The sequence below is a fragment of the Podarcis vaucheri genome, assembly GCF_965113315.1.
Source record: "Podarcis vaucheri genome assembly, chromosome: Z".
Classification (NCBI taxonomy): domain Eukaryota; kingdom Metazoa; phylum Chordata; class Lepidosauria; order Squamata; family Lacertidae; genus Podarcis; species Podarcis vaucheri.
In genome coordinates, this window is record NC_138758.1 from 18,348,402 (window position 1) to 18,368,801 (window position 20,400).

The 20,400-nt window shown below is 44.5% G+C and overlaps 1 protein-coding gene across 2 annotated transcripts in view; it reads left to right on the forward strand.

The window, feature by feature from the left end:
* TNMD (tenomodulin) overlaps window positions 1–20,013 on the forward strand; it is a 37,540-nt gene extending 17,527 nt beyond the window's left edge. For both annotated transcript variants that reach the window (XM_082208618.1, XM_082208617.1), the window contains exons 2-7: window positions 31–165; window positions 10,769–10,909; window positions 12,071–12,172; window positions 13,382–13,535; window positions 14,081–14,274; window positions 15,409–20,013. In XM_082208618.1, coding sequence (XP_082064744.1) covers window positions 10,778–10,909; window positions 12,071–12,172; window positions 13,382–13,535; window positions 14,081–14,274; window positions 15,409–15,618 — 792 coding nt within the window. In that variant the 5' untranslated portion in view covers window positions 31–165; window positions 10,769–10,777 and the 3' untranslated portion in view covers window positions 15,619–20,013. The remainder of the gene's footprint in view (window positions 1–30; window positions 166–10,768; window positions 10,910–12,070; window positions 12,173–13,381; window positions 13,536–14,080; window positions 14,275–15,408) is intronic.
* Window positions 20,014–20,400: the final 387 nt, after the last annotated feature.

A 20,400-nucleotide genomic window follows, 5' to 3' on the forward strand; every position in this document is an offset into this window, starting at 1 on the left:
TCTCTAACTTTCCTCTTTTCTATCTATTAGGCACAAACACCTAAAGCTACGAAAGAACTCTGCAAAAGATACAAGATCTGTGGGGTGTTGCTTTGCAGCCTAGTGCTCTCTGTCATCCTGACATTTCTTGGGGTCTATTATTTTTGGAATCCACCACCTAAAAAAGTAAGTTGCGTTCTGTGCATTGAATTTAATATTTATTTTATTTTATTACTTATTTAAAATCTACCTGGTATTTCTAAATATCCTCTTTTAAGGACGCAGACCATTCAAGTAGATTTTATGCAAAGTTTTAAGTGCTTACCCTGCTTTGCTTTTTAATAATGGGATCCTTTCCACAGAGGCATTCCATCTCCTTCATAGTAGCGGTCACATAATAAATTTGTGAATAAGTGCTTTCATGTTGTTTCCATTAGCTTGCCAGAAACTGGTGGAAAACCCACTATGCCACCACTTTAAGGGAGAGGGAGCCAAATCTTGAGGGTGGCTGATTACTCTGTGCTGTCCCTTGCCTGCAGCATTAAGCAGCCAAAAAAGACTCTGGAAGGGGGAAACCTGTTGTATTGCATTTTCTTTTATTAACCTATTTTGCAGGACATTGGGCGGGGGCGGCTAGAGCTCATTCATACACTTATATGGGAAGCTCCCCTATATCAAATCAGACCACCGCTCCATCTGGTTCAGTACTGTTGGCTGACAGCAACTTTCTGAGGTTTCAGACAGTGGTCTGTTCCATCCTTACCTGGGTACTTTGCTTCTGAGTTGCAGCCCTTTTATTTAAAAAAAATGCATGCATGTAAAAACACAGCATCCATAATCTGATGCCATACTATCATAGGACTGGCATTCTTACATGGTTTGTGACTAGGGGGGGGGGTGTATTCATACCCTGAAGAGAGAGAAAATCAGGGGATTGCATCATAATGTGTGGGTGGAGGGGCAAAGTGAAAGGTTTAGCCAAATGCACGGAGGATAAATTTATTATCAAGAACTATTAGTTGTGTTAGTTGGATGGTATCTCTATATCTCATGTCTCCCTGGACATCAAATGCAATGGTAGGGCTGCCATACGTATGGGAATCGGGCTCTGAAAAAGGCGTCTGGGTGGGTTTTTGCAGAATCAGAAAAATGTCCGGGGAAACCTGGACATATGGCAAGCAGTGCAATTAAAAAATAATAATGCTTTAGAAATGCTTTGCCTGGATTTTCACTTTTGGCATTATGACAACCCTAAGCAACAGGCATAGGGGACGCGGGTGGCGCTGTGGGTTAAACCACAGAGCCTAGGGCTTGCCGATCAGAAGGTTGGCGGTTCGAATCCCCGCAACAGGGTGAGCTCCCGTTGCTCGGTCCCTGCTCCTGCCAAACTAGCAGTTCGAAAGCATGTCAAAGTGCAAGTAGATAAATAGGTACCGCTCCAGCGGGAAGGTAAATGGCGTTTCCGTGCACTGCTCTGGTTTGCCAGAAGCGGCTTAGTCATGCTGGCCACATGACCCGGAAGCTGTACGCCGGCTCCCTCGGCCAATAAAGTGAGATGAGTGCTGCAACCCCAGAGTCGGCCACGACTGGACCTAATGGTCAAGGGTCCTTTAAGCAACAGGCATAAAAGCATAAACGGAAAAATAACCTGTTGGATTAGGCTAGTGGCCCCTCTAGTCCAGCCCCCTGTTCTCACAGTGGCCATCCAGAATGCCTGTGGGAAAGCTGCAAGCAGAGCCCTAGCACTCTGCCCATTTGTGGGAGGGATTACCCTTCTGCAATCTAAGCTGAGGTTTCCCCAAGCTTCTTACACGTGGGTGCCGCCATTAGTACATTTAATTTTGCTATGAGTGATTTCTTTCTTTGTCTGTTATTTATTTTTAAAATTTGTAGACTGTCCTTCATCCAAAGATCACAGGGCAGTTCACAACGTATAAATACAAGATAAGAACACAAAAGACATAATACAAACAAAAACACACCAATAAGCCCCCCTCCACTCCCACAAAACACATTTAAAACGACATAGAATGCTAACCAGCCAAAGGCCTGGGAGAAGAGAAAGTACCTAAAGATATCTAATGAAGGTGCTTGGTGAGCCTCCCTGGGGAAAGCATTCAAAAAATGGGGAGCCACCACAGAAAAAGCCCTTTCTCATGTTGCCACCCTCCAGAACTCTCATGGAGGGGGCACATGAAGAAGGGCCACAGGGTCCAGGTAGCTTCATATGGAAAGAGGCGGTCCTTGAGGTACTGCGGTCCTGAGCCGTTTAAGGATTTATAGGTCAATACCAGTACTTTGAATTGGACAACATACGCTCAAGCTCCTGGGCATGTCAAAAGGCCACCACCTACTATCACATTATTATTCCTCAGGAACTGCATCTTTGCCAACCATGTTGATTCTCTGCCATTTCTCTGGACCTCTGAGGAACATGGTGGGGCTCACAATGTCAAAGTGTGGTACTAAAGAGGCTTTGCAAAGGCTGGAATATTCACCTAACAGCTCCAGTGACAGTTTCAATTTACCCTGGCAATCCAAATTACGTTAAGATGCAGAATCCACAGTCACACAAGCCTCAGTATGTCCCTTAAGTATGTTGACAAAGGGGTCAGACAACTGCCACCTAGAATTTTATGGATTTCTGTTCTCTGGTAGGCACTTAATTCAGCATGATACTAAAAGTCTGCACTGTCTTGTCTTTTGAAAAAGTTTCTGGCCCTTATGGCTTCAAATATACCTTTCCAGCCACTGCTATCCTGCTTCCTTAAGCAATAAGAACGAGAACAGCACTACCTGGCTGTGGTTTACTTTGGACAAGACAGCACACTGGAAACTTACGATTTTGTGTTTTAGTTTGGCAAATAAAAACAAACATTACAAAATACAACCCCTCTTTCTTCACGCTGCTGGCTGCTATTTTTCACACACCCACAGACTGCCCACTCTCCTTTCAGCTGGAGGGACGATGCTTTCTCCAAGCTGAGATGGACATGTCATCCTAAAAACACAGAGGTTTCATTACTCAGCACAAGGCCAAATCACACACAGTCACAGGGCATGTACAGAGTTCAAGATGAACTGGCCCACTTGGGAACATTCCTACACTGCCATCTCCAGGCCATCTTCCTGACAGTAAGAGCTGTTTGACAGTGGAATTTGCTGCCAAGGAGTGTGGTGGAGTCTCCTACTTTGGAGGTCTTTAAGCAGAGGCTTGACAACCATATGTCAGGAGTGCTCTGATGGTGTTTCCTGCTTGGCAGGGGGTTGGACTCGATGGCCCTTGTGGTCTCTTCCAACTCTATGATTCTATGATTCTAACCCTCTTCATGAAACCCTGGAGACCAACTGCGAGTCAGTAGTCACATCCACACCATATATATGGAAAGCACGTGGCTTTTCCCAAAATAATCCTGGGAACTGTGGTTTATACCTTGCAGAACTACAAGTCCCAGCAGCCTTAGCAAATGACAGGATTCTTAGTGAGAAGCCGTGTGCTTTAAATGTAGGGTGCAGATATGACCAATGTTGACAGTACTGAGCTGGACAGCTGTCTAATTCGACATAAAGCAACTTCCTATCTTCACTGGGCTTGCAAATACAGTGGTGCCTCGGGTTACATACGCTTCAGGTTACAGACTCCGCTAACCCAGAAATATTACCTCGGGTTAAGAACTTTGCTTCAGGATGAGAACAGAAATTGTGCTCTGGCGGCCACAGGAGGCCCCATTAGCTAAAGTGATGCTTCAGGTTAAGAACAGTTTCAGGTTAAGAACGGACCTCTGGAACGAATTAAGCACTTAACCCGAGGTACCACTGTAGAGAGTTGACTGCAATAAGCCAAGTGTAACTGTTTGGTTACTTACAGTGTCATCCTCAGGTCCCGCACTCAGATGCATCCCAGAATGGTCTTTAAGTAGCATTCCTTTGTTTTAGTATACTGGCAGCAACCATTTTAGGCATGTCCAATACATGTCTGACCTCACACACGTGCATCACGCCAAACCCAGAAATGACCCGCAAATGTCACAAAAAGGGGTGCGGCAAGGTGTTTGCAGGCCTTTTCTGGAAGTACTGCAATACAACCATACCTTGGGTTACAGACGCTTCAGGTTGTGTTTTTTCAGGTTACGGATGTGCCAGAACCCAGAAATACCAGAATGGGTTACTTCCGGGTTTCGGTAGTTGCACATGCGCAGACGTGCCAAATCACAGCCTGCACATGTGCAGATGCGGCGCTGCAGGTTGCGAATGTTGCACGTTGCGAACGTGCCTCCCGCATGGATCATGTTCGCAACCCGAGCATCCACTGTATCAGGTTGATGCACGGAGTGGATGGAGCAAGCCCCTGTTCCACCACATCTTTTTCAATGGTGCCTTGGAACATAACCTTTGTGTTAATTGGGAGTTGTCTGCAATAACACCCTGCCTTTACTTTTAAATACTTAAGGAGATGGCAAGTGAAGTTTCTTTGCTAGCCACAATCTCGCAAGCAGCCCAACTCTGACAATGCTCTTAATGGAGGCTTCTGCCAGCCCGCCCGCTGCTTTCTTCATTGTCCGACATCTGCTTCCAATAAATAGCTGCTATTCAGAAGCTAGGTCTGCAGAAGACATTTTCATTCCAGACACATCAAAGCCCCAAAGTCTTTTGCCACGCAGCAGATACATATTAGAGCTCAGCTGAGAGCCCAGTTATTAGGGTCTGCTGCAAATTGACAGAGAGAGGCTGTTTTTTTTTTGGGGGGGGTCGTCTTCTGCTTCTGATTAATCCTGGAAGATCTTTCAGGATCCAGAAACAGGGAAATAAGCTTGCATAAACAAGCCTGCATAAACATTCTCAAATTTTGCCTACAATCTTTTTATTCCATCAAGGTAATGGGCTTGCAGCCCAGGCTAGGGGCATTTGGAACTCTAGACCTGAATAAAGTATCTCCTGCAATCACACATTCCAGGCTATATGATTCCCCCCCCCTTTCATTCACATGAAACCTCACACAAACAAGCCTTTATTGCCATGCAGAGAGAGGAGGCAAGGACAGCAGGGCCCCATCAAATTAACCTCTTACATAGCAAAAAGCCGGGCTGTGCATGCCCCACCCCAATTCAAATTGCGGCCCCGATTTTAAACTCATGATTGGTCTTGATTCATTCCGGACTGATCTGGACCCAATCCAACGTGCCCTGAATCTGAACTGTAATCCAGAAAGTACAGATCTCCGGAAATCCCATTAGTTTCCATCACAAATCCAGAACTGCCATAACTTCCTTGCCTTTTGACATCAGGGGATGAAATCTGGGGACATGGCTCCCCCACCAGACCCTCCAAATGTCTCTATTTTCCAGGGATGTCCCTGATTTAGAGAAGCCATTCCAGTTTCTGATTTGAACCCAGAAGGTCCTGCGTTTCCTTAGGATGTCCCTATTTTCACTGGAGAAATGTTGGGGGATATACCCCTGTAGAGGGAGCTAACACTGCCAATTTTTAGAGGGGTAGCCCCATGTGTTGTATTTTTTCAAAAGAAAGAAAGGTAATACTTTAAGGCAGGGGTCCTCAAACTACAGTCTGCGGGCAGATCCAGCCCACCAGGATCCTAAATCTGGCCTGCACAGCCATTTCAGAACCCAGCGCAAAGTCTGAGACTGGACTTTGTGCTGGGTTTACCTCAGCGCACAGAGACTGACTGAACGGGCGGCGAGGTCCTCAAGTCCGAGGCTGAGACGCCATGCTGGGTTTACCTCAGCGCACGGGGACTGACTGAACGGGCGGCGAGGTCCTCAAGTCTGATGCTGAGACGCCATGTTGGGTTTACCTCAGCGCACGGGGACTGACTGAACGGGCAGTGAGGTCCTCAAGTCCGAGACTGAAATGCCACGCCTCAGGCTCTGCCTCAAAAGCTCATTCCCCAACCCCCTCATTCTGTCTCCCCCCTGTCCCTTTGTCGCCTCTTCCCGGCCGTGCGCTGCCTTGCTGCCGCCTCTCGGCGCAGAAGCATTTCACACAACGCACATGTCCCACTTGAAGTCAGTGGCAAATGCCTCTATCGGTTTCCACGGGGTCCTGAGTTTGAGTCCCACATTGGGCAAATGACTCCTGCATTGCAGGAGGTTGGACTAGATGACACTTGTGTCCCTTCCAACTCTACAGTTCTATGATGCCACAAACAACAATTATTAGAAATGATGAGATAATGAAAGGATGTGCTATGAAACTAGGCTGTAGTCATGCTTGCTAGTTGGTGGCTGCTTAGCAAGCAGAAATAGTAACAGTGAGAAAAGCGCTATACAGTGGTACCTCAGGTTAAGAACTTAATTCATTCTGGAGATCTGTTCTTAACCTGAAATTGTTCTTAACCTGAAGCACCACTTTAGCTTATGGGGCCTCCCACTGCTGCTGCGCCGCTGGAGCATGATTTCTGTTCTCATCCTGAAGCAAAGTTCTTAACCCGAGGTACTATTTCTGGGTTAGCGGAGTCTGTAACCTGAAGCGTATGTAACCCGAGGTACCACTGTAATCATAATAATGTAGCAGACTGTACAATGTATTCACAAGACACACAGAAGGCCTAGCAGACACAGTGCTAAATAAACCTTAGAGCCAAAATGTGGGGAGTGGGAGAGAATACTAAGACACAGACAAGAAAACCTTTTTTTTTTTAAAGGACAGGGCTGGGATTTATTGGGAAAGGATATTAAACAAACACAAGCTGAACAAATGCCACCTAACTCAACCGAATTCTTTCCACAGAGGCAGAACTTAACAAAAGAGCAGCATTTTAAGACTTCGCCACCCTCCCCCTCCTCAAGCAATGTAATTCATTGTTGTGGGCGGGCACAATAGCATTCTAGCCCCGCAGCTTTCATTAAGCAGCACTAATCAGCAATCCCACATGTGCATAATGTCACCAATAATTATACACCCTACAGCATTTTTAAAATGCATACAGATACATAGGGATGAGGTGTTTTAAATAACTACGGCGCACCTCTCTCCTCTCACTCCCCTCTGTCCCTGTGATATCAGGAAACAACTATTCGTCCAGCCATCCGAAGCAACTTCCAGGATAAACAAACTTGCACCAGGGCTGGATTTCTAATGCAATGCCAATTTTTGCAAACCCAAATAAAGACAAGAAGCAAAACATCTTGAAAAGAAAACAACTTCCATCCTTGTTTCAACAAGCAAGCGTACATGAAAAGACCATAGCTGTCAAGCGTCCCTTATTTGGCGGGAAAGTCCCTTATCCCAGCGCCATGTCCCATTGCTGTCCCTTATTGATGATGTCCCTTAAATAAGCTACTGAAGGTAATGGGGCCCTTTATATGTCCAGCTGTGCTTTGTCAACAACAAATTGTTGCTGTTTTTTTGTGTTGAATATATGCTATATGGTAATTTATGGACCTAATAGGTATCTAAAGCCATTTGCATGCAACAAAATATGTATTTTATCAAAGTAATTGTTCATCCCTTATTTTGGCTGCTGATCCCTTATTTTCAAGGCTGCTGGTCCCTTATTTTCAAATCTGTAAGTTGACAGCTATGGAAAAGACCCTGGACTCTCTTTTGGGGGCCAAAAGCTCCGATGTTTGTCATTGCCCTGTTTGTCATAGCATCGCCTTAGCCTGCTGACAGAGCACAGACCTTTGATCTTTAACTCCAAGTTTACTTAAGATGCCAGTGGCACCATAAAGGTAGGGCTTGAGGGCAGATGTCTCAGCAAAACGAGCAGGAGGGCTCCCAAACAACAGCAGGGGCGTGCTTGGCAAATTCTGGAATAAGTGACTTGATGGTACTGTCTTGAAAGGGCTGCAGGTATAGTAGGACAACTGAGCCCAGAGTCCTACCTAATACCCTGTAGCTTCGTTCTCCCTCCAATATTTGTGCGGAAGGTGAACAACAACAGATCATAAATGGAAAGGGCTGCTATGAATCAGAGCATTCTGAAATGCAAAATGGCTCTCGCTTGCAGACTTGGTGGCGCCTGATCAATTGATGAGAACAAACAATGAGCTATTCCAAGTATCTGGAATAAGAGTCACAACACCCACCTGCCAGAATGAGAATTAGAGACTTCACCATAACTCTTCTCAGCACCTGCTAAAAACATTTTTGTTGAGGCAAGCCTACCTAGACATGTAGAATGTTGACGCGGGTTTTACTCTGTGTTGTGTTTTTTTAGCTTATCGTTGATTTTAATGATTTTTGAATGTCTTAAATATTCGTTATGAACTTTTTTGACTGGGCATTTTACTTTTTTATTCTTTTTGTAAACTGCCTTGAGGATTTGTTTGTTTTTTACAATCAAGCGATGTATAATTTTTGTGAAATAGATAAAATAAACCAGATTTTTTCATGGAGGCTCAGCACAAGGGGAGCCAGAAGGCAACAGTTTGAGGAAATATGAGACCCAAGAAAATTTGGGAGATGGGTAAAGGCAGGTCAGGTGCCATTATGGATGTGGTGATGCCCCACCAACTCCAGTAAAACCTGATCAACCTGAACATCTGTAAACAGAAACACACCACAAGAGCCTCTCTCTCTCTCTCTCTCTCTCCCTCCCTCCCTCTCCTCTCCTCTCCTCTAGAGGAAACTAACACCATAAATGAATTTCCTGTGGCATAGAGTAGGAAAAAGATGAAACGGTACCACAAGGGCTTTTTCCCCCAGAACATCTGAACCTTATTATAAGAGGACATTTATTGAAAAGGTAAAATGCAAATTTAACAAACCAACAAACAAATAATAAATGAGATTTTTGCTAACTACAGAGGAATAGCAATTTTAGGAGACTTGTAATCTCTTTGACATTTCTCATCATTAATCCTACCCTCTGATTTAGAACTTTGCATGAGGTCTCTCTCTCTCTCTTTAAGAAATAGCTTCAGATGTGGACACTGCCAAAGTCATTAAAAAAAAAAATCCATGTGTAAAGACTGGAATTTCAAGATCCTTTCCCAAATTTTCTTGAGATGCCACTGCAAGTAATCTGAAGCACAGCTTGTTCCTGGAGGATGCCTGGCACGTTCTTCCTTTCCAAGACCTCACCTTAAACTTTCCATACTGCAAAATCCATTTTCCTAATGTGCTCAGGTTAATATTGCTATGGTTTTGTCCAAAATAACTTTTGGTTTCCCACGAGAGAACCTTCATGCTTACAGTGGTAACGGTCCTGCCACATGAACGGGCAAGTCACCTGCGTGGTTGGTGTCGGAGATGAGTGCTTGGCACTTTCTGAGAGAGAAACAGTAGTTGCCAGTACGGATGGGGCAGAAACTCAACTTTGTCCACACCTGAATGCACTTTTCAAATCAACAGGCAAATTGAACCACAATTATCCTTCGACATCAGCAACATGCTGAATTTGGTGTTGTAGTTCTCCAACCAAACAATATGTACAAAAATGCATACTTTTAAAAATCAACATACAACTGTGCATTATATTGAGGAAAACGGCTTGCAAAGATGTGTACATTGGTCAAATCTTCATACCCAAAAAGTGCCATATTAGAAGAAATAAGAAAACACTGATAATTTTTTTTGAGGATTTTTTTTCCAATCCACAAATTGATGCAGAAATGTGGATAACAGAATTTAAGACTGGAAAAATGAGAAACTGACACTGAAATTGAGAATTCTGCCCATTCGTAGTTACCTCTTTGAGCATGGCTTTAGAAGTTGTCTTGGCTCTTTTACCGCATGCAGTTTCCCTCATTTAAACCTTCCATCTCCCAAAGCTGCTATTGTCTCCTGCACCCAATGGGCTCAAGGTCTTTTCCCCAAGGTGCAGTGCAAAAGAACTATGACCTTGGAGAAGCATCCACCATTCTCCCATTGGTGTCCTACTCATATATTTGTAAACAGAATTGTTGCTGCATTTGCTGTTGTTGCAAAGATATAACTAGATGCCCAAGTGCAAAAGAAAGGAGGGCAGAGCATCAGTACCAAATTCAATCTCCTTGTCATACCTGGCAATGCTGGGATGTCCCATGCCTAAATTCTTGTACAGCCACTGCCAATCATTGTACACAACATTAAGGCAGATAGACCAATGACTTTGTATAAGGCCTATGTTCCTTCTTATGTTCCAGCATCTTTAATAGTTGTGCAGAAAATCCCAGCAGGTATAGCTTGCATAGGAAGTCACATCTTCTGAAACTCCCTTTTCTACACAAGTATTAAAGGTGCAGAAGCCCTGCCCTCTTTTGCAGTGGGGTATCCTTGCCGATTGGAAGGTCAGCAGTTTGAATCCCCGCGACGGGGTGAGCTCCTGTTGTTTGGTCCCAGCTCCTGCCAACCTAGCAGTTCGAAAACATACCAGTGCAAGTAGAAAAATAGGTACCGCTCCAGTGGAAAGGTAAATGGCGTTTCTGTGCGCTGCTCTGGTTCGCCAGAAGCTGCTTAGTCATGCTGGCCACATGACCCGGAAGCTGTCTGCGGACGAACACCGGCTCCCTCGGCCTATAGAGCAAGATGGGCATGCAACCCCAGAGTTGTCCACGACTGGACCTAACGGTCAAGGGTACCTTTACCCTAACCGTAAGGCTCCAGTTTTCTCTCATCCAAAGGAAAAATAAACAGGGTATCTCTGCCTGCCCTGGAATATCTGAACACTGAGGACTAAGTGAGGGCTTGTAACAGGCTACATTGGCAGAGATATTTCAAGAACCAAACTAGCAAGCTGGCTAGCAGGAAATGTTCGCTTGTTTGCAAAGGACATCCTAGGTCTTTGGGAAACACAGCCATTACTCCCTCTGCATTTCTCCTCCCTCTCCCCACTTTGTCATTACAGATCTACGACATGGAGCACACATTTTTCAGCAAAGGAGAGAAGCAGAAGATATTGATGAAGATAGATCCTCTAACCAGGACAGAGATCTTTCAAACTGGAAAGGGCAACAAGGAGGTTCTGGAAATACATGACTTCAAAAATGTATGTACTGTCATTTCTGCCCGATTGTGGTAGATCAAACATAACAGTGTACCGAGTGAGGCATTTTCACTTTCTGCGGCACCCGTTAGGGACATATTGTGGAGTTATTCCTGAAGTGTACATGCACCTCTAAAAAACCTCACTGGGTCTGCACACTGAAAGCCAATTGTTATAAACAGTTCAATGAACATCCCATGATTTAACGACTATGGTATACTGATAGTGAACTCACATGAATTGAGTCCCAACCAAAAATAAGGTAGTGGAGAATCACTCTGTATTAAGTACATATACAAGAGTGTGTGATTTATAAAAATAAAAGCCTGACAACCACATATGAGCTTTTAGGACCTAGAGAATGTTGAGGTATTGGAGGAGGGAGAAACTTGGGGAGGGGGGGGAGAGAATTGACCTGATCAAGCCCAGAAGAGCTTGTAGAGATGTGTGCCATGAGGTTTTTGTTAAATTCCCCTTCCTTCAGTATACAAGGATGCAGCCTCCCCAGGCTGAGACTAAAATATCACATTGTTGTACGTCCCACTTGCAGTAATAACGAAGCATTTATATAGAGTACTCGTTCAGAGTTTCCAAAGCACTTCACATATTTTCTAGAGACACATCTTTACCATTGCAAGACTGGGAAAACTTGAACTTTTGCACATGAACTATAAGCCTGTAAAGTAGTTGAGTATTGCAAGAGGGAGGCAGACTAGATCTGATTGATTGTCAGACAAGCCAATCAGTGAGATTACTGCATAAGTGGGATTTGAACCCAGGGCTTCCTGACTTCTAGCTCAGGAATCTTAGCCATTATGCAATGAAAGTTTGCAAAGGGGGGGGGGACAGGAGCAGGGGAAGGAGGTGCTCATCAGGATGTGCTATTGCCCTGTGAAAACATAGAATAGAAACCACACAATAAAAATATTCTTTGTTTCATATTGCTTTTATTTTGTATATATTCATTGCAGGGAAAGAACCACATACTATGGCCAGTATTTAAATGCTGCCTAGACTTTTGGCCCCATCAATAAAATCCAGCGCCCACCTTATTGAAATATCAAATGGTGTATCTTACCCTGAATTAAACTATACCCATACAGTGACTGCAGGACTTTATGCATTTAGTTCTCTTCACCAGACTTTTTTTTCCTGCTCCACTAGGGAATAACAGGCATCTTTTTTGTGGGAGACCCAAAGTGCTTCATCCGAAACCAGATTAAAGGGATTCCTGAAACATCCAACGTGGACATGGAGGAGCTGGAAGTATGCAAAAATGAATAACTCCCTGAATTAAATAAGACCCAGGACAGCCAGAGATTTATAACAGCATGGAAAGTACAGACCGAGAGTAATCCCATTAGCTTTTAAATTTCTCACAGACCAGGCAGATATACTCACAGCATATGTTAAATGCCAAACAGGGGCCTAACTAAAGCAGTCCAGATGGAATTAGTTCCAGAGAGGAAACTGGTCCAGCTAAACCAGTGGCAGAACTGAAGGGCTAAATGAAATATTTTAACCCAAATTCCACAGCTTGTCAAAATAGTTAAGATGCATAGAAACAGAGGAATCTGCCTTATACTGAGTCAGAGCATTGGTCCATCTCACTCAGGGGTTGGCAACCTAAGGCCCATGGGCCACAAGCAGCCCACGGGGGTCGTTTAACCGAGCCGCTCCTGAGCTGAGCCCCCCGCTTGGTGAGTCCCCACATGCTGCACTACACTGACACAGCGCAGCATGGGGACTCGCTTCCACGGTGCCGGAAATCATGTCTGCACAGACACCAGAAATCGCTGGTACACACGCTCACATGCGCGTGTAATCCAGCCCATGGAGGGCTCTCTGGTGGAGTACACCAGCCCAGGTGAGGTAAACCTTGCCACTCTGATTCTAGCTTATTTTTGTTGTCCCTGATTGGCAGCATCTCTCCAGGGTTTCAGGCAGCGTTCTTTCTTAGCCTTCTCAGAAGATTCCAAAGACTGAATCTGGGACCTTCTTCATGGGACCAGTTTGATTCCGAATGGTGTATTAAAGAAGCCCTCCTTTTAGGAGAGAGGCTACATTTTTAGCCGTGATGGGAATAATGAGGCCTCCAAGTAGGAAACATTGGATTTATAAGGTTTCCTGGAGGGATCTAGTTGCCCACTGTGGGATATAGATATGCATTTCAGTCAGGCAGCTTCCTCTCCTGTCCATTATGTCTGGGCAAAGTGGAAGGCGGAACACTGAGTGGCAACTTTATCTGAGCAACCTGCAAAGCTGCAAAGAGGATGCCAGTGCAGTATCTTGGACACAAATCAAGAAAACACCAATATGATTGTTGTTTTTTTAGTAAAGAGTGAGGTGTGCCTCCAGTTTTAGTCCCAAATAATAGTGCCCCGGATATGAAATGTATGGGAAATACAGCTCTATAAAATTGTTCCTCTAGGTTAACAAATGAAGAAAAAGACATTTTTTAAAAATTTCTCGCAGGATGAGGAAATTACAGATACCTATTTCGAGCAGTCTGTAGTCTGGATTCCAGGGGAGAAGCCTATTGAAAATAAAGATTTCCTGAAAGGTTCCAAGATCTTTGAGCTCTGCAAAAATGTGACTGTATACTGGATCCACCCGACTTTATTAAGAGGTAAGGCCACTTATTCTTCTCCTCTTTGTAGCATGTTGACGAACCTGCAGCCTACCAGTGCAGATAAAGACACCCTTCTTTGGCCCAGAGTAAAACTGAATTCAGACATACTGACGTCAACTGCAGTATGGTTGGTCATGTTTTTACCCTGTGCAAAGCTCACCTGTGTTTCCTTATCAGCTTCTGTGTGTTCCGGGGGCGGGGAGAAGAATCTTTCGCAACTTGAAAAGGAGACATCGCTGAAATACAGAGCTAGCTTATGGTTGCAGCATACTAGAGTCCTGTAGTGGTGGTGTTCAGACACTGGTTTTCTCTGATCTGGAACAGGCATTAAAATAGGTTCGCCATATATATTTTTTTAAAAGTAAAAATCAGACACATAAGTTTCCATTTAAGCACAGTTCTGTATGATCTGTCAATGACAGTTTGTCAAGGTGCTCTTATGCATGAATTAGCACACAACTGGTTCCAGTGGTAAGCCATAAACCACTTTAATTTCCACCAGAAAAATAATTCATGGTGACTTGTTTGTCTCTGCCTCTTAGAGCCAGAACTTCTTGACTTTGAAAATGAAGGTCAGGAGGAGGAGGAGGAAGAGGATCCGATTCTGAGAGACAAGCAAGACTGGGCTAGACATCAGGAGGAAAAGGAAGAGCAACACTTGGCTAAGGATGCAAGACCAAGTACCAAACGTCAGGCCCGGCAGCTCACAGAAGAGGATTTCCCTGTGAATGATTACGTAAGTCAGGAGCAGCCAACCTTTTGAGGCTCATGGGCATATTTAGAATTTTAAGATAGTGCTGTGGGCAGCGGTCACAAAATGGCTGCCTGGGGAACACATGGTATGAAGTAACACTAAATGGCTGCCACATCTAAATGAGAGGGAAGGGACAGGACCACAGTGATCTCCTCACCATTATTTTTTTTAGAGGCACCAATATTAGCCACCACAAAAGCTTGGTCACAGAAGGAAAGCTCTTTGCAGCTCTCTTCTGTCCAGAATGGAAAGAAGGGTGGGTGTCTAATCCCTGTATCCAATGATGAGGACATGTTCAATACAGGAGAGGCTGAGCCAGTGCAAACAGGAACTGAGCAGGAAGGACCAACCGTCCCTTGTGCATTGTGGATTTTTGAGGGGGTCTTTACTGAGACCATTCAAGAGTGCCATAAGAAGTACTAGTGAGCACAATGGGTCTTGTTGGTGATCCCTGACATAACTCTTTGGGATCAAGCCATTTTCATCACAGCTCTGGGACTGAACTTCTTGAGGAGGAAACATTGAGGAAGCAACTCAAGGATGGGGAACCTGTGTTATCCCAGGTGTTGCTAGACTATTGACTTATTAAATTTATATACAGCCACATAACATAGGTCTCTGTGCACTCTGCTTTACCAGAAACAAGGCATTAAATGCTATGGGTTAGGGATGGAGGAGAAATTAAACTCAATTTGCATTTAAAGGCAGACCTGCATAGTTGCACTTTTTGAACCAAAGCACAGCCCTCCTCTGAAATTTGCACCCCTTCAAATGTTGCAATTCAAATCTCCAGCCACATAATGTCTACAAAAATGTATATACTAGGGTAAAGTGTGCATGAAAATGCATATGTTAGCAAAAATAACAGTAAAAATGTGGTATGTATTGGGGATGGGTTTTCATTTGGCCTTTAAAAAAAATTGCAAACAGATGTGGAAATGCGATAAAACTGAATTTAAGATTGGAGAAATGAGGCACGGAATTTAAGAGACTTGCCCATCACTAACGATGGCCCCTTCCCAGATATGTCTGCCCTTTCTTCCTTCTGTACAAATGAAATTGATTTCCTGCCTTTTTGCCCTCCTTGTTTGCCCTCCTTTTTGCCCTCCCTTTCAGTCACAGAACGGACTGGAGTTCCATCCCCTGTGGGACGAGAGAGGATACTGCTGTGCCCAGTGCCGCCGTGCCCATCGATACTGCCAGAGGGTGTGTGAGCCTCTCCTAGGGTATTACCCCTACCCTTACTGTTACCAAGGAGGGAGGGTCATCTGCCGTGTAATCATGCCATGCAACTGGTGGGTAGCGCGGATGCTGGGGCGAGTGTAAGCACACCCAGCCCCCCAAAAGATAACTCCTGATATACTGCAGTGTCCAAGCGCCACCCAGGGAATTCCCTATGGGGCGCACTTGTGTGCTACCAACACTCTATCTAGTTCAGGGGTCCCCAAACTATTGTCCAAGAGCTTCATCCAGGTAGTCCATGGCATGACTGTAAAAATACAGCTAAAAATCATACAGCATTTGCATCATGCAACACAATGGCTGAAACAGGCAGAAGAATGATTAGGGTGTCCACAATAATTTTCAAAGTTGTTCATGGGGGTGGGGGGAGTTTGGGAAACACTGCTATAGTTGCTATTACTGCAGTTCAGTAGGCACCTCTGAGACAGTCACCCTGAGACCAGTGGGGATTGGTAATGCCCATCATCAAAAGGCCACCACAAAATGTCCCAACTTTGCTGGTCGGACATCAAGGAGCAACTTGGGTAGCTAGTGTGGTGTGTGGGTGGGTGGGTGGATGTGGGGGGGGGGGCTTCAAAATGTGTTAAGAAACCCATTCATTGAAGTACTTCTGAAAATGTATTGTCGCCAGTTTGTTTCCAGTGAAGCAGACCTGCAGCTTACATGGGGGTTAGTGCATAAAGCCAAAATTTAAAATAGTCAAGACCATGGGTAGGCAAACCAAAGCGTGTTTTTACATGAGTAGAATGTGCCTTTTTATTTAAAATGCACCTCTGGGTTATTTGTCGGGCCTGCCTGGTGTTTTTACATGAGTAGAATGTGTGCTTTTATTTAAAATCTGGGTTATTTGTGGGGCATGGGAATTCATTCATTCATTTATTAAATTAAATGGACTCTATTTTTCAAAATATAGTCCAGCCCCCCCCCCAAGGTCTGAGGGACAGTGGACCAGCCCACTGCTGAAAAAGTTTGCTGACCCCTGGTCAAGACCCATTGGGTGCAATGGTGGGTGGGATTGCCAAGGTTTCCACACACACACACACGTCACCCCCAGATGCCCGCCCCCTTTGCATTGTATTTTTTTTAAAAAAGAATTGCATAAAGCTGAATGCGCACAAATTAAATGTGCGTAAATTGTGGGTCTACCGTATAATCACCATCCTTGGAGCTGTGTAACTGTTCTTGCCACATCCAGCTTTCTAACATATATATATATATATATATAATTACATAGCAGGACTCTGGGTTGTATCTGATGTCAGTTCTACTCATGTTAATTTAGATTAACGTAGTGCCACTAATTTCAGTGGGTTTACTCTGAGTAGGATTGAGTTGGAGACAAACCACTGATTCTGCCCAACATTCTGGGGATCCAGTGAGAGTAGACCAGGTTAGGGAACCTGTTGCCTTCCATATGTTACTGCACTCCAGCTCCCATCAGTCCCAGGTGGCCTGGCCTCCATGGGCGAGCATAATGGGAGATGGAGTCCCAACAACATCTGGAGAGCCACAGGCTCCCCATCCCTGGAGTGGGCAGATAATCAGAGCCTGCTATAAGGCAGATTTCTGTGTTCAGAGAAAATGATCATTTCCTATTTCCTGTAGGAGATAGTAAATGACTGTTGCTTTGGATGAAGAGTGATGACATTTACACATTTCCCTGAGTGCTTCAGCAAAGAAGGTTTTTTCAGAGCCTTTGGAGTGGTTCACTTTTGGAATTGCTGTTTCCCTTATTTTATTTTGCTGTGCGGGGGCCAACATTCTTCTCTTCCCACACCAGAAACCCCGCCCACCAGAAACCTCTTGCACACATATCAATCAGCATCCTGTACAGTGTTTACTGGCAACAGGTTGAACCAATCCAGTGACTACTTCTTTTGCTTAGGCTGCAAAGTTGTCTCGTCTGAAGGCAGCTTTGTAGATGCACAGCCTATGTAACTTCCCTGCACACATTCATGTTCCAACTCTCTTCTCCCAGCTAATTGCCAAAGTGACTGGTGTAACTGCTAGGGCAGCACAGCCAAAGCCACCCTAAGGTGCCACAGCTAGATGCCCCAAACCCTAGAGCAGAACTCTTTTCTGACCGGTTGCAAAATTTTACAGGAAAAGATAAATGTATTTTTTTTAAATAAATAAGTAAAAAACCAATCACAATTAATTAGGCCCACTCCAGTTTTCCCAGCCTCTCACTTAGCTAGAGTCCCATGCTGTGGCTTCATGAAGGAGAGAACACAATCATTTTCCACTCTAGCAGCCTGCTAAACAGCCACACGAGGGCAGTCCTTTGAAAGAATTTTCTTGTCTATATCTAAATTATAGAATCATACAATTAGAGAGTTGGGAAGCACCCAAGGAGTCAGCTAGTCCAATTCCTGGAATGCAGGTATGACAGCTACATAGTGCCTGACAGATGGCCATCCAAACTCTGTTTAAAAAGCTCCAGGGAAGGAAAGTCCACCACAGTCTCACTGTCAAACAACTCTTGTTGCCAAAAAGTTCTTCCGCTTTCTTGTCATTTGAATCCATTGGTTCGAGTCCTGCCCTTTGGGGGCAGCAGTAAACAAGCTTGTGCCACGTGACAGCTCTTCAGATATAATTTCAGAAGCAAAGCAAGCCCAACCACATTATAGCTTTGGCTCAATCCTCTCACAAGTTCCTCATTGCAGTACAGTCCAGAGTTTGGAATGAACTAGTCCAGTTTAACAAAGTTCACCGAATTAGTCCAAGATTTCTCAACTGTACCTGAATGTAGTTCTCATAACTGCCAGGTAAACTACGGTAAATTTGTTTCCCAATGAAACTTCAGTTTCAAGTTCATCTCCTCTTACACTTTAGAGTCTTTGGGCCTTTGAGCTTAAAGACTATAATTGTCGGTGGCGGGGGGGGGGGCAATTAAGCCATTCACATTCCACCATGTGTATGCTTTGATGTTTTCTCAGTCTTCTTGAGTATATCTTACACTTCAGCATAGCAGCTTCTAATATTCCAAATGTTGAAGAAATGTTGCTGAGGATCTTTTGGATGAGTTTGAACTGTGAACTGGACACACGTGAACTGGAATTAGCTCTTGTGGGGACATGCCAAACTAGCTCTTTCATAATGTTTTCAGTCACTGGAACATAAATGAAAACGGATGTCTTTCTGCAGGATAGCACCAAGGCCATGCATCCCTTTAGAGATGGGGCATCAGATATGCAGCCCTCCATCATGTGGAAGGTGTCTCTGCATCTCTTATTTCTTAACCTACAGGGCTGCCCATTTTACTATTGCTTTTTTAAAGGAGTGGGTGGGTAATAGTGCAACTGAGAAGCTTCTTTTTATCTTTTCGGAAGCTCGTCTGCTTGCAACCTTAGGAGATGCATTTTAGTTGAATCCAGTCACTGTCAAGGTGTGTGCGGGTGCTACATAAAGTTTACCTGAATTTCCAGCAGAGATATGAGAAAAGAGAGATTTATTATTACAGTGGTACCTCTGGATGTAACATGCGACTGCGCGGGTCGCATTTCGCCACTTCCGCTCGTGACGTCATTTTGAGCGTCTGTGCATGCACGAGCGGCGAAACCCGGAAGTAACGCGCTCCGTTACTTCCAGGTCGCCGCGGAGCGCAACCTAAAAATGCTTAACTTGAAGTGTATTCATCCCGAGGTATGACTATTATTTTATTTGCCCCCATGGCTCGTTGTAGAGGTGCAAGTCTCACTGTAAAGGCTAGATAGCACTGTGTCAGATTTCAGTTTGAGAAGTACCTCCAAATCATTTTTTTTTAAGGCTACTAGGTTAGGGTTGCCATATTCCCCAAAGTGAAAATCCAGCCAAAGTTGTTGAGCGTTCCCCACCCACCAGCATTTTGCAGACGCCCAGACGCCATTTTGACAGTCCAATTCCTGGAAGTGTCCAGGGAAACCAGGTGCATGGCAGCCTCTACTAGGTGTAGAGTTGAGGAGAGGTGGGGTGGGGGGCTGGTCATCATTTGTGTCACAAGCACTAACTGGCAGGATGCTTAAGACAGTTGAATAGTCACATTCCACCTATCACATTACCAGTTGTTTTGCTCACTGGGCAGGAGGTGGGGGGAAGAGTTGCTTCTCCCTAATGCAATATGTTGGCATTTTACACAAATGTGTGACTACGGGGGGGGGGGTCCTTAAATAAATAAATAAATGGTCTGTAAAGGCCTAAATGGTCTGTGACTCCCCTTGAAGGCTAAGCAAGGAAGCTTATTGTACAACAAAAGTTATTTTAAGGTGCTGTTTTACTCTTGGTTCTATACAGACCTCAGATTTCTGGCGCTACCTAGCTGCTCAGGTTTAGCCATTTATTATTATTATTATTACTAACTCCCTGTTAGCTTGATTGCTACCAAGTTAAGCCTTATTTTGATATGTTATTCTGTGTTTAGCTTCATCTATTGCTTACTTTTAGTTAACATGTAAAGAATATGACCGGTGACAGGAGGCAAATATTAAAATATCTGTTCTGGCTTTGTTTCTACTTTCATTATTGGATAATGTCTTCCAAGGTCAATGGAAGGAAGCTCTCTTATAGATTTTCAGGTGTCTACATGCACCTACATACCCCAATGGTGGTAAAATACCCAAAGATGCCCCAAGCATTCTCCCCCCCCTCTCTCTCTCACACACACACACACACACACACACACACACAGAGAGAGAGAGAGAGAGAGAGAGCATTTCCCACCAGCAATGTCCTTTGATGAAATGACTGTAAAGCGAGCCCAATTGTTGGGGTTTAGAAGCCACCTAATTCGGTTCTGATCAACCCACTCCCACCACACACAACCAGCTGCTCAGAAATGCCACTTCCCAGCCAACACACACACACAGCTTATAAGTACAAGAGAAGCAA